The 15,275-nt window shown below is 45.2% G+C and overlaps 1 protein-coding gene across 3 annotated transcripts in view; it reads left to right on the forward strand.

The window, feature by feature from the left end:
- Positions 1-5,619: 5,619 nt before the first annotated feature.
- adcy2b (adenylate cyclase 2b (brain)) overlaps positions 5,620-15,275 on the forward strand; it is a 60,693-nt gene continuing 51,037 nt past the window's right edge. For 2 of the 3 annotated variants that reach the window (XM_084080048.1, XM_084080050.1), the window contains exon 1: positions 5,663-6,090. In XM_084080048.1, coding sequence (XP_083936174.1) covers positions 5,794-6,090 — 297 coding nt within the window. In that variant the 5' untranslated portion in view covers positions 5,663-5,793. Of the gene's footprint in view, positions 6,091-15,275 lie in introns of all 3 variants that reach the window. The other variant, XM_084080049.1, reaches the window with a different exon arrangement.

Below are 15,275 nucleotides of genomic sequence, written 5' to 3' on the forward strand. Positions count from 1 at the left end.
GTTACCTCCCAAACACATGGCGGCACTCAGTTTACGCACACATTTGCACTCAAAGAACCAGAATGTAAATACACTCACAATCTTTTTTTGTGTTATATCCTTTTGACAGATGTGTGCAGATGTATGGTCATATAGCCTATGCATTTTTGTCAGTAGAAACATCAATCAATCAACAAACAATCCCCCTCTCTGCCACACAGGTTGAAGAGTGCATCTCTGCATATCATGCCATACTGACATCTTACAGTGGATGTCTTCCCTCCACCTCAAGTTCAGTGAAGACAGTAGATGTCTTCCCTCCACCACTGGCCTTCAGCCTCCCAAGATGTTCACGTCTCTCATTTCAGTTACAATTTAGGCATTTAGAAAACACTTTATCCAGAGCGACTTACAAGTGTGAGATCGGAATAAGCACTATCTCTATTGAATAAACAACACGGTTGTAAACGGCCACACAAGAGAGATCAATGTAGTGCCTCAAAGAATCTAGGATACTACAACATGCTATTTGATTAATGTTCTTAATATTTGTTGTCAAGAAAGTGACCGATTTCTACATTCACTCCACTAGCTCCCGGTTGCTGCTCACATCTAATTAAAATCACTGTTGATGACCTGTCCTATAGAGCACTCCTCTACCTGCAGGATATGATCCACCCCTTCCTAAACACTAAGACCCCGTTTAGACTGGTAGCCAAATCCAGCCTAAATCAGATCTATGCCATATCCAGATTGGAATCCGATTTGTTTTATGAAATCTGAACAGAGACAGGTCACATGGAATCCGATTTTTACAAATCCGACTTGAGCCACATTCAGAGGAGGTTTAAAATCTGATTTCTTAAGATTCGTCTCAGTCTGAACGCGGTAACCTGCTCTAACCACCCAAGTCGCATATCAAACTGTCCAAAACGTCACTTGCAGCGAGTGCCACTGACGTCATTACAAAGTGCGAGAATTGATTTTGATTTACGAGAGCGCAAGGGGTAATCGTAATGAAAACAAAACAATAGTGCAGCATAAGTTTTACCGAAGAAATATGGCGAGCAGCATTCAGTGGACAGATGGAGAAATTCAATGTCTCCTAGCACTTTGGGGGGATGCCTCAGTACAAGCGAAACTTGCAGGAATGTACAGGAACACGGCAATATATGAAGACATATCTCGCGGCATGGCAGAAAATGGGTTCACAAGGTCCTATCTGCAGTGTCAGAGGAAAATAAAGAATTTGAAGAACACATATGAAGAGATAAAAGTCATTATGTGGGGCGGTTTTGGGTTGACGTTGTTTAAATCAGTCTGAACACACAGATCTGTGACAGATCCGATCTGGTCACTTGCAAATGCAGTGTGGGGACAGTCGGGCCAAAAGATCGGATTTGAGAAATACATCGGATTTGACTGGATTTGACTGCAGTCTAAACAGGGCCTTAGATAAGCAAACATCCCTACGACACCACCTGGTCAATGCTCCCAGCGATTTAGACTCTTCTCCCTCCTGACTCCCAAGCTGTGGAATGACCCTCCCCCAGGCAGGACTGCAGACTCACTCTTCAGCCTTCAGCTCACCCTAGCACTCCTTATTGGGTATTTAGATAGATGCTAGTTATGTTACACAGATGTATATTGTTACTTGTCCACAGATGCTAAGCTTGTTATATCAATAGTATGTTATTTAGAAAGATGCTAGGTTTGATGCCTATTATCTGCTGTCTACTATCCTGGTTCTCAATTGGTTTCTTGGCAGTACCCTGTTGTTTGAGTGTCTGCTAAATGCCTAAATTGTGATGTAAATTGTTATGTTGGGTGAGCGGGACTTTTGTACAGCCAATTAGAAATAAGTCATTTTCAACCCGGCATCCCTATGTTGTGCATGCCATTATAGGCAAAGTTTCCACGACACCATTGTACCACAAAGTATAAAATAGGGCTTAACGCACATGCGAGACAGCTCTATGCCTCAGCAATGCTCCCATTCTGTCGGCACAGTTAAAGGCGTATGTTGAGAGGAGAGCAGGTGCTCAACGCAGCCACAATATCTAATTAGAACAAAACTTCTCACTGGCTGAATGACAATGTCAGAGATTCATTCGTCAGATACTGCCCCCCACCCCCCACCCTCTGTCTTCACACACATCAACTGGGATGTTGATTCACAGCATGAGGCGAGCTTATAATAGATTGCCCTCATAGGACTACTATCTGTCTCTGTAGTCTGTCTGTCTGGCTATGTCTGTATTCTCTCTCTCTCTCTCTCTCTCTCTCTCTCTTGCATGCACGCACACACGTCGCACGCACACACCATATCTGTTGGGGTTTGCGTTTTATCTCCCACAGACTATTCAACTCCTCAGAATGTTACTTCAACTTTCTCCCCCCTCCCTCCTCCGTCCTCCCCTCATGCCCAAACACTCTAAATTACACTTTACAGATTAGTTCCACGGCTTTGGTCCTGCGGCTTGGGAAAGTGTGTGTGTGTGTGTGTGTGTGTGTGTGTGTGTGTGTGTGTGCGTGTGCGTGTGCGTGTGCGTGTGCGTGTGTGCGTGCGCGCGCGTGCGTGCGTGTTTATGTTTGTGTGTGGCAGGTGCAATGAGAGCTTGTCAGATGAGGCCAGCAGTCTGCTCTGTGCTTCAGTGAGTCCACACTTGAATAATTGTGGGGCAGAGAGGTGTAGAAGAAGTAGAAGCAGGACACAGAGGTTTGTGCGTGCGTGTGTGGTGTGGTTTGGGGGGTGCAGAGAGAAGAGCGACGATCTCATCAAATCAAACGTTATTTATAGAGCACAAAAACAAGTGTGTGTGCTGCACAGAATGAACACAACATCAATATATACATGTGCGTGTGCTGTACCTACAAGCACAAGCCATACACGAGTCATAAAAAATAAGCCTAAATATGCTCAGATTTGATTAAAAGCAAGGGCAAAGAAGTGTGTCGTGAGTAGGGATTTAAAAACCTCAATGGACGATGGGGAGATGTGGGTGGCTATGGGTCAGGGAATAGATGTCTATAAATTAGAGCTCTCTCTCTCTGTCTCTCTCTCTCTCTCTCTCTCTCTCTCTCTCGCTCTCTCTCGCTCTCTCATATACACACACACATTGAGATATGTTGGTGTGTAGACCAAAGCAATGCTCATTGATGTAGTCTGTGGTGCATTGAGGGCTAGTTTAATTAAGGCCCATTCCCACTGGCATGTAACGCCAGTAATCAGCTAATTTTCCATTTTGGCGTCCTGTGGGAATAGGCACTGCTGGACTGGTATCGAATGCCGGTTTATTGCACACCGCCAACTCCCTACCTTTGATTGATTCCCATTACATTTCTCCCACAGCTGGAGTGGGAATGAAAGTGTCTGATTTCTGGTGGCGTATGCCGTTAGCTGTATTAACAAAACTTTTGTTCTATGAACAAAATACTTCATAAGACCGATGTTGGTGTATCTAAGAGATTAGCTGAAAACAGTAAACACTTCAGTACAGTATGAGTCGGCATTTAGCTCAGGTTGTGTGCGTACGGTTAACATGGTTGAGATTTCAGTTAATTTTTCACTGGAAAAAGTCTTGCAAAATGATTTGTGTTTGTCAGAAAGTGTCTGTCCGAATCCCCTTTCTTTACCATTCCGGTGTAGTTGTTTCATTTTCACTTTCATGTACATTCAATTTAAGGCTGAGATTTCAGTTCCTTCTTTCTTTTTCTTGGCTGGAGAAGTCTTGTGAAATAATTTGCGCTTTGTCAGAAAGAAATATATTTTTTGTTGTGGACATGATTGTACTGTATGTCTTTTGTCTAATGGCATCTCATTCTGAACTCATTCTCAATATTGTTGTTTCATCTCATTAGTTTTGGTTGAAAATTAGTAGTAGTCTAGTAGGCTACTGAACAAGTAGCACACCTAGACCACTCATATAAAGGCAGGGCCATTCCTGTGTTAATTTGCACTAACCACGCCACTGATGTGATCCGCTTGGGTTCAGGTTCAAACCAGCAAACCTGGGTGTGATTTGGACGACGGACTAAATGAAGGGATGTTTTTGTCTGGGTTTTCAAATTACACCGCGATCGACCAAAGTTATTGCAAGCTTAAAGGTGCAGCAAGTGATTTTTATATAACTAGTATTTTAAAATAACTATATTCTGATAGTAATCACTGCTATTGTGGACGTTTACCTTTACTCAAGAAATTCAATCTTTGAATTGAACTGAGAGAGAGAGAGAGAGAGAGAGAGAGAGAGAGAGAGAGAGAACAAAACATAAGGAAATGCATATTGACATAGTCTGTTAGAATCTCGTTTTTAGTATTTTTTCCCAAACTCTCGCTCATTACCGAACCTCTCCCTCTCTCTCCTTTTGAAGTGGAGCTTCTGTTCTCTCAAGTCCTCCCACTCCGTCTCCCGAGGCTGTTCCCTTTCCTGACTTTGTTCTTCCACTTCCTCCCCCTCTTCTCTCGTCTTTTGTTCCCTCTAATATTCTCTCTCCATCATCTCTCCTGGCGCATGGCATCTCCTTGTGTGTGCATGTGCGTGTGTGTGCACGCGTGTGCGTGCGTGCCAGTCTGTCACTTCTTGCCACATTCTCTGCTGCACTTACTGTGCAGCTGTTACAATCCCCTCTCTCTCTCTCTCTCTCTCTCTCTCTCTCTCTCTCTCTCTCTCTCTCTCTCTCTCTCTCTCTCTCTGCTCTGTGCTGTTACAATGTCTCCCAGTTCTCATGACACTATCTCGCACGCACGGCACAGGCACAGACACAGACACAGACACAGACACAGACAGACAGACAGACAGACAGACAGACAGACAGACAGACAGACAGACAGACAGACAGACTCACTCACTCACTCACTCACTCACTTTGACTGACTTCTGCCCACCACCCTCCTCCCAGTGACACACACGCACACACACACACACACACACACACACACACACACACACACACACACACACACACACACACACACACACACACACACACACACACACACACACACACACACCCTCTCCCCCCGTCTCTCTCTCTCTCTCTCTCTCTCTCTCTCTCTCTCTCTCTCTCTCTCTCTCTCTCTCTCTCTTTCCCTCACTCTCTATTTCTCCGCTCCACCACAGTAGTAGAACACGTTGCTCTGCTTACAGCTACAACAGCGTGTAGTCAAGCAGAGTGTAGCTGGTGCTGCTCTGCTGGTTGACACACAACCTTTAGAGGAGAGGAGAACAGGAGGGGAGCAGGACCTCCTCCCTCACTCTCATCTTCCCCTTCTCCCTGTGTTGGACCACATTCTCCAAGAGAAGAGAAGAGAAGAGACGAGAAGAGAAGAGAAGAGAAGAGAAGAGAAGAGAAGAGAAGAGAAGAGAAGAGAAGAGAAGAGAAGAGAAGAGAAGGTTTGTCATTCTGCACTGTGTTCTTCACCCAACAGCTACACTCAAACACTTGATTATACTTGGTTGCATTCACATCGTGTCACAGCTATCAGAAATAGCTGCTCTTGTCGATTTTTGGTGTGAGACACCACCGGTGCGCAACTAAGTATAAATCAGGCTTAAAAGGAAAATTTGGAGGTGAAGGCACACAGAAGTTATTCGTCGTCAATTCACCACACAGCTAAAAACAAACTTTCTGCCAGGGAGCAGGTGGGAGAGATTTGAAGAACAGGAGCCAGAGGAGGAGGAAGAGGAGGAGAAGAAGAAGACTAAAAAGTCAAGGGGAGGAAGGAAGCCTCCCCCTCGACCACTTTGTCTCCGTGGACGGCGGGGTGGTGGAGGAGAGCGGCCGGCTGGCGAGCCGCCACGCGTGCTACCCATGTGGCAGGAGGCTCTGCGGACGCGTGGACGCTACCTGCTGGAGAAGAGCGATGGAGGAGAGGCGGGCGAGGGGCCGGAGAGCCTGGCGGAGATGTGCAGCACCCCGGGGCCCCATGGCGAGGCGTTCACGCCGGGGCCCCACGGCGAGCTGTGCGCGGAGGGCGAGAAGCCCCAGGACTGGCTCTACGAGTCCTACTACAGGATGAGTCAGCAGCATCCTCTCATCGTGTTCCTGCTCCTCATCATCATGGGAGCATGTCTCGCTCTGCTGGCCGTCTTCTTTGCTTCGGGACTGGTGAGTCCTACTGGGTGTGTGTGTGTGTGTGTGTGTGTGTGTGTGTGTGTGTGTGTGTGTGTCTGTGTCTGTGTGTCTGTGTGTGCGTGCGTGCGTGCGTGCGTGCTGTGTGTATGAGTGTACTGTTTGTGTGTGTGTCTGTGGATGCACTGTGTGTCTGTGGATGCAGGTGATTTGTGTGTGTTCAAGTGTGTTCAAGTGCGTGCGTGCGTGCGTGCGTGCGTGCGTGCGTGCGTGCGTATGTTGGCACACTGAGGGAGGAACTTGCATGACTGTTTGCAAAGTGTTTTCGTTTTAGCAGGAGAGAGAGAGGAAGGAAGCGAATAATGGCAGAAAATGTGAGTGAGAGGTCGAGAGGGAGAGTGTGAGGACATTATTGTGTGTGTGTGTGTGTGTGTAGTTATGTAGGTGACAACAACACAAGGGGGTGTGAAGCGGCACTCTAAAGAGTGACGGTGTGGCATTGTGGAGTGATTGGAGAGCAACAACACGTGGGTGTTAGTTCTCACATTGAGTGACTGAGACAAAACACCTAACCAACGTTTTTTTTCATACAGCATTTCTTTTGTCAGGAATTCAAGGTCATAGTTCACTTGTCCTGCTTCTCTTTGGAAACGGACCAATTGTTTTGTTTGTATACAGTATAGACAGGTATAGGACGAAGTTGTCCCTTTGTCCATCGTGTGCTCTCAAAGCGCCCCCGCTCTCAAAGTGTACGCACTCCACAGGCTGTCCAGGAAAGATGTAATCGTCCCTTTGTGCATCGTGTGCTGTCTAAGTGCCCCGACTGTCAAAGCGAGGCTGTCAATGCATTTGTATTGCTCTGAATTGAGCTCTGTAATGCCCTCGTCCCTTGGACCCCCTTTCCGTTGGGTTCCCTCTCTCGCTATGTTACGTGGGTCCATCGGTAGTTTTGAAGTGGCTTGTTCAGTGAGCCGTGGCTGCTTTAGACAAAGAAGAATAGATGGATATTTGGAGCAAGGGGCAGGGCCGCCATGGAGAGGGGGAGGATGTTGTTGTAAGTGTTTTAGCTTTATCAGTGCGCTCGCAGAAACCCAAGCAAAGCATGTCTAATACTGTTTTATCTTATTCCACCCATCAGGGCTTAGACTTTAACGCCTCCACCCGCGCACGTGTGTGTATGTGTGTGTGTGCGTGCCTGCGTGCGTGTGTGTGTTTGGGTGTGTATGTCACAGGAAGTCTCTCATTTCCTACTGATGCTTATCTTATATTTTCAGGAAAAAAAATCATTCTTGCTCTCCTATGTGGTCCCAAAGCTTTATTGATTTGTGTGTGTGTGTGTGTGTGTGTGTGTGTGTGTGTGTGTGTGTGTGTGTGTGTGTGTGTGTGTGTGTGTGTGTGTGTGTGTGTGTGTGTGTGTGTGTGTGTGTGTGTGTGTGTGTGTCGCAGTCAGTCAATTACATGCCTACAGTATGTTAACTAATGACATTTGGACAGTTTCATTGAGATTCATTGTACGTTGTCATTGTAATGGGAACATTGGAAATCTTTTAATTAGACTGAATAGAAGCCATTTCTATGATTTACATCACTGAACATCTCAGTTAGACAGAAAGAAACATGTTTTATTTTTTTGTGTCCCATATCTCACCCTGGTACTTTCTATAATGTAATATTCTTATCTCCGACAGCCAAAGCCGGGGCGAGAGATTATATTGTTGCCCCTGTGTGTGTGTGTGTGTGTGTGTGTGTGTGTGTGTGTGTGTGTGTGTGTGTGTGTGTGTGTGTGTGTGTGTGTGTGTGTGTGTGTGTGTGTGTGTGTGTGTGTGTGTGTGTGTGTGTGTGTGTGTGTGAGATTCTGGAGCTAATCTCGCAAACTGCTGAGCCAATCAGCGGCAATACTTTTGCGCAGTCTGCCAGTAGGACAAATATGTTTCCAATCTGTCAACTATGTCATTTCAAATGATTGTAAACGCAGACATACGTCCCTCTGGAGTACAATATGAAGGAGTGGCCCGTTCATACGTAAGTCCTTCATACGTAAGAGTGTGCTAGTGTGAAGTCACCGACTATTATCTTTAGTTTAGAGCTACTGTACAAGCTCTGCGCTTTTTTCACACAGTTTTACAATTCCTCAGACAGACATATCAATCACACATTGATTGTAATATCTAACCTTATTAGTGCTGTGATAAAGGGTACTGCACTCTAACAACAGGTACACAGCAGCCTTTTTATGCTACTACTCAGCCTAGTTAAAATAAGTCCCAGACTGCAGCTTTAAAGTGGAAATCTAATCCCTGTGTCTGCTGGCATCCTCCAGTGTCTCTGCAGCGGTTGGGAAATGACCAGCTGAGAGCCTCATCATCACACAGTGGTGAAATCCTTCCCCAGAGAGCGCTACACAACACATGTTGGACTGCGCTGTTGGACTCCATTTCTCTTGGCTGAGAGGAAAAAAACATTCCATGATAGAAGAAGAGCTGTTTTATTATTATCGGTTTTGTTGGAGTAAAAAAATAATTGCCTCACATTCATCGTCTGAAGTTTCAAAAATACATCCAGTATGTATGAGCAACATCATTTCTGAGATAACGAACGGAAGTTAACTTTACAGGCTATCTTAACCACTTATTTCAAATGTATTTATTCAGCGAATGCAAAGACCTTGATCCAAGCTGTTGCCTCCTGGTCATTTCGGCTTGGGGACTCTGTGACTAGGATTCTTTGAGTTTGCTCTCAGGCGTCGTCTCTTAGAATTTAGTCTGCTGGAAGGATCATTTTCTTCCCGAGGAAGCAACCTTCCCGAACCTGGGTACTGACGCAGGACGTCACGTGAGCGCTGATCCGTTGTCCACCCCTGGTTAAAGAATGGTAAAAAAAAAAGACACATTTTGAGTTTGTAGATGATGGTCTATTTTCACTATTTTAGAAATGTTATGGAGATGTATTTGACTATTTTTCACCTATAATGACAATCCCAAAAGAGGGACGTCAGGTAGCAAAGTCTGTCTGTCTGTCTCATAGAGGTATAATATAACTAGAGGGCGGATTGCCCCGCCCCCAGCTATCATTTCAATGAATGTGCTCACTGGCGTTTTGAAGCACCCGGAAGACTGCCGGAAGTAGAATTATTGAGTCGTTTTTGGACACACCGTAGATTTATGAGCATGCGCAGTAGTGTCCTTTTTGCGTTCTACGGCAGCCCGTGTGTCAAGGATTGAACGCGAGATATTTATGAAACTCACTGGAGATGCCTATGTATATGTAAATGCATATGTATTTATGTATAATATGTTTACATATTTATATCTATATATATAAATATATATCAGTATGTTTTGCTCGCGCATGTATTTCTCCCCGCCTGCAGTTCCAGCTTTGGCCACTGGGGTGGCGGCTTCAAGATTTCTCAGCGGCTCTGGGGGCTTGGTCTGTCTGTCCGTGTGTTAGGCAGGGTGGGCATCCGGCTTAACTGATTGGTGGAGCTTTGTGTCATGTTTTGTGCCACTTTGTCAATATAAGTGCTACTGTACAATGGAACAAATAGTACGAGATCTGTGCTCATGTGCGAAGGAAGCCGCAACAAACTAATCGGGTGACAGGTACATCAGATATGTACCTGCAAGTAGGGGGCGTGTATTCCCCACTTGCATCGTTCCCTACTTGCATGGCCCGAGTGGACCAGTGCCCTTTGTCTAATTTCAAAACAAGTGTAAATACAGTACAGCTGTTTTTTTACTCTGACAGTGGATGGGAGAGTTGACGGGACAGGTCCATTTGGTTCCATTTGAGTTACAGACAAATAAGGGTCCATTTGGAACCCCCTCAAGGAACCCTGACAGTCCCTGGACCCCACTTTGAGAACCTCTGCAGTACAGTGTGTGCCCTTTGGCCTGGTTTAATAGAGCGGGCTGTCATTGTCACGCTGGGAATGGTGCACCCAGAGACAGCTTGTTGATTATTGATGATTTCCATATCTAGCCTGAGAGCAGAGTGAGAAATATACGACTCTCACTGCTTAATGAATATTCAACAGGCTTCCAAACATGAAAAGTGCATATCCCGGATCATGAATCATGATTGGCTACTCATGGACTCCAATATGTCCACACACTCTGTGTGAATTGATGTAAAAAAATCACACCCTGTGTGAAGGAAGCGGTGCCTTTGGGGCGGGCCGTAACTCATTTCAATGCGTCCCTATTGGTGGTCTGAGTCCACTTACCAAATTTGTACTTGGGAGCATGCTGCAAACTGGAATGATGGCTGTTTAAAGCCCAGCCAATGGGCAGACAGAGGGGGCGGGGCTTAAGTAATGACAGTTAGTCCCTATTGCTGGCTTTAGTCCATGTACAAAATTTGTACTCCATAGCACGCTGCGAACTTGAGTTATGGCTGTTTGAAGGCCAGCCAATGGGAAGACAGAGGGGGCGGGGCTTCAGCAATTCATGCTGGTCCCTATTGGTGGTCTAAGTCCACATACCAAATGTGGACTTGGTGGCATGCTGCAAACTGGAGTTATAGCTGTTTAAAATCCCGTGCTCATCCCGTGCTCATACGGGCGCGGGGGGTCCCTGGACCCCTCTTTGATAACTTCATCAATTCATGCTCGTGCCTATTGGTGGTCTAAGTCCACATACCAAATGTGGACTTGGTGGCATGCTGCAAACTGGAGTTATAGCTGTTTAAAATCCCGTGCTCATCCCGTGCTCATACGGGCGCGGGGGGTCCCTGGACCCCTCTTTGATAACTTCATCAATTCATGCTCGTGCCTATTGGTGGTCTAAGTCCACATACCAAATGTGGATTTGGTGGCATGCTGCAAACTGGAGTTATAGCTGTTTAAAATCCCGTGCTCATCCCGTGCTCATACGGGCGCTGGGGGTCCCTGGACCCCTTTTTGATAACGTCATCAATTCATGCTCGTCCCTATTGGTGGTCTAAGTCCACATACCAAATTTGGACTTGGTGGCATGCTGCAAACTGAAGTTATAGCTGTTTGCTTCTTTGCCGTGCTCATCCCGTGCTGAAACCGCCGGCCGGACGGACGGACATACAAAAGTCAAAAGTCAAGTGTAGAGCGGTTGGCACCGCTAAAAATAAAATAAACATGGTGTGTAGGAATTATGTGAAAACTAAGCTACAGTTTAATCTCCCATTTCAGCGCTGAACATGATTAGCATATTTCTTTCTCTCTGTCTGTTGCTGTTTCTGTGTATCTGTCTGTTTATCTCTTCAATGGTTCGCCCCTGTTTCTGCTTAGCTCCCAGTATAATGGGTGGATAAGCCAGGCTTGAGTTAGAAGGGAAATAATTGTTGTGGTTGACAATGCAGTACATTAGGGCAGGCAGACAGGGTCCTCTCCCCGTCTCTCTGCCATGTCCGGGAAATGGCTTTAAATGGGCTTAAATGGGTTTAAATGGGTTACAACCAGAAATGTGCAAAGTGCACGCTATGTGCAAAGTGCACAGTAACAGCGAAAGTGCAGAAAGAGCAGTTGATTCAAGAGAAAAACTGAATGAAGTCAATGAATGTAGGGAATTTGTGTGTTTGCTTGTGTGTGCATGTCACATGTACAGTACACTAATCTGTGCATGTGTGTACATGTGGGAAATTTGGAGTGAATGACGTTGCCGTGAAGCTCAGGCGTGATTTACACTTAGTTGTGCACAGTGGTGTAAAGTAACTAAGTACATGTACTTTAGTACTATTGTACTTTTACTCCACTACAATTATATGAAAACTTTAGTTACTAGTTACTTTGTAGAAAATGGCCAATCTCACGCTGAAATGCTGATCGACAAGCTCACAGCGCACTGTGGGCTTGTCATTGTCAGCATTTCAGTGTGAGGCACCGGTCGCGCAACTACGTATTAATCCAAGCGTCATTTCCCCTGGCCCTGATAAACCTCCCGCTGTAGTGAACAACCTATACCAGGGTCTTTATCGCCGGTGTGGTCTCTCAGCATCATTGCAGTCACGTATTTGTGTGAGTTTGCAGACTTGCTAACATCCTAATTGGGATTCAGTGTGTGCTCCGAGCTGACTGGACGGTTCCCCTGTATGGGTCCCCAGGGTTGGTCCAGCCAGGCTCTGAATAACACCATTAATACTCGTACCGACAGGGGTTAGAGGTGTACTATAGCAGAACGGTACAAGGGTAAAAGGGATATATTTTATATGGTTTATATGGTTTTCGGATTTTGTTTGGCTCGTTATACTGCCATATCCCACAAGGTTCTGTGTCCGTAGAATCAAAGGGCTCCATTTGGGACTGTGGTTTATAGGCATGTTTTAAAAGATCTGCAGAACCTCTTTCAGTTCCAAGTAGAACCCTTTTCAGTCCAAAAACGTTTTTTTCACTTCCCGTAAGAGCCTTTTTAAGTTCAAGGAGAACCCTTTTCAGTTCCTTATAGAATCTTTTTCGTGTGTCCTATGAGCAAGGCACTGAAGCCCTAACTGCTCCCCATGAGCAGATTGGTGCCTTTTGTGGTGTCCTCCGCCGTGTGTGTGTGTGTGTGTGTGTGTGTGTGTGTGTGTGTGTGTGTGTGTGTGTGTGTGTGTGTGTGTGTGTGTGTGTGTGTGTGTGTGTGTGTGTGTGTGTGTGTGTGTGTGTGCGTGCATGTGTGTGAGAGAGAGAGAGAGTGAATGGGTGAATGTAATATGCACACTGTTAAGCGCTTTTGAGAAAGGTGTTATGAAATGCAACCTTGACATATATAATACCATTTATGGATAATACCAGTATAGAAACCTGTAAAAATGTCTATTTACTGAATAAAATGGTGGCCTTGCAATGGTGTTGTACAGCAGTCAGATCAATGTGATTCATCCGTACTTCAGAAGTAGTTCAGATGGTTCATGTGGGTGTTGAGCAGTATTCATTCTCTAAGATGTTTCACATTAAAAAGGGAGGCTTTAGTAATGGGTGCACATTTTAGCTCTGTGCTGAGGGACCGGGCCTATTTTATCTCTCATACTGTAAATCATGGTGATTTCACTTCTGTTCCATTATCCACAGTCGAAAGAGGGCAAAAAGAACAGGCACCATATCTCTGTGTGTGTGTGTGTGTGTGTGTGTGTGTGTGTGTGTGTGTGTGTGTGTGTGTGTGTGTGTGTGTGTGTGTGTGTGTGTGTGTGTGTGTGTGTGTGTGTTAAAAAGTAAAGGCCAAGGGCAAAAAATAGATAAAATTACGACATGACGCGTTTGTAGATGCTGCTATTTTTTAAAGTAAAAAAAAAATTACCTTTTCAACATGTGAATGAAAGAACAGAATTTTAGGTTAAATGTTGAATGTCTCCCCGGGACCCCAAATGACGTGCCTGATGTGAGGGTGTGTGGGTGCGTTTATGCGTTTATGTGTGTATGTCAAAACGTTGCTGTCGGGTAGAAACCTCTTATCTCCATATTCTAACTTTCTGTATACCTGATCATAGTACAGCGTCACACAAAAGCATCAAAAGTAGCAGATCTGCAAGCTCACACAGTGCGCTTTGTGCTTGTAGATCTGCTACTTTTGCTATTTTTGTATTTGAATCCTGAAAAGTAGCAACAGAGACAATAAAGTAAATTGCGATGCAAACCAAGCTGCCCGAAGTCACATGACACACACACACACACACACACACACACACACACACACACACACACACACACACACACACACACACACACACACACACACACACACACACACACACACACACACACACACACACACAGGTCAGGGACAGGTTAGAGTTGAGGATGAAGGTGTCAGGGACATTAAAGTGAAAGTGACATTAAGTGAAATGTCACTTGTAATGTGAAAAAGTAACTTCTTAAAGGGCAGGACCACTTTGGTAGAGAACAAGAAACACAAGACAAGAAATACAAAAATCCAGGTTTCTTTGGAGTTACATCATGGCAAGGTAACTACACAACCCAAACCTCTACCAAAGTGGTCTTTCCCTTTAAGCCCTTTAAAAAAAAAATATAATAATTGCTAATCTATAGGCTCACTTGTTGCGACGTGACACTTTGTGAGCTTCTAGATGCTGCTATTTTAGCTATTTTTGAAAGTTAGAAAAATGTAACCTTTTCTAAACGTTGTCCTATGATGACCTATAATAACTTCCTATAATGTAGGGTTGCCGACAAGAAAATGTATTCATGTGCACTCAGTGCCAAACTAAAATCTGAGATCAGAACCTATTATCTCCTATTATCTAACCTTTTGTGTTTGTAGATCTGCTACTTTTGCTCATTTTTGAATTGAAAGTAACAGTTTTGGACATACTGTATGAGGTTTCCACCCGACAGAGACGATAAGTAAATTCCGATGCAAACCAAGCTGCCCGAAGTCACATGTCACACGCACGAACGGATGCACACACACACACACACACACGCACACGCGCACGCGCACACGCACACGCACGCACACGCACGCACACGCACACGCACACGCACACACACACACACACACACACACACACACACACACACACACACACACACACACACACACACACACACACACACACACACACACACACACAGGTCAGGGACAGGTTAGAGTTGAGGGTGAAGGTGTCAGGGACATTGAAGTGGAAGTGACATTAAGTGAAATGTGCAGCTGTTCCACCCACAGTTAACTGCAATAATTTAACATGTCAAAGACGGCAGAATCACATCTGACTAAACTACATTCCATCTCTTACACAAGGTTGGCCTTCGGCTAATTGCTAAGAAAACCCAGCTTATCACCTACTGTATAACATCCTATCGGAACATCCGCCTATATAAACAACAGGAGGTACTGCTCTGAAGGAAGTCAAAGACTTCAAACACCTTGGGCTCATGGGTCAACTCAACCTTAGCAACATCTGAAAGGTGGAGGAAGGCACTTCATGGGGGGCTCTGAATGGCTTGGCCAAGGACCCCCCGAATGATATGTATTTGGCGCCACCCCAGAAGCAAAGATTTGAGTTACAAATGTTCACTTTTACAAATATATTCAAAGATTTGCACAAATTGTCACGATTTTTCAAAAATAGCAGATCTACAAGCTGATAGCGCGGCACTCTATGTGCTTGTAGCTTGTATATCTGCTATTTTTGAATAGCCAAAGACGTATAAAAGGTTAAAGTGGTTAAAAGTATTGTGATGCTATTTTAACACATTTTGATGGGGACCCCCTGGAACCCCCCCAAGGACCCCTGGGGGTCCCCGGACCCCA

The sequence above is a fragment of the Gymnoscopelus microlampas genome (assembly GCF_963454915.1).
Source record: "Gymnoscopelus microlampas genome assembly, chromosome: 15".
Taxonomy (NCBI): domain Eukaryota; kingdom Metazoa; phylum Chordata; class Actinopteri; order Myctophiformes; family Myctophidae; genus Gymnoscopelus; species Gymnoscopelus microlampas.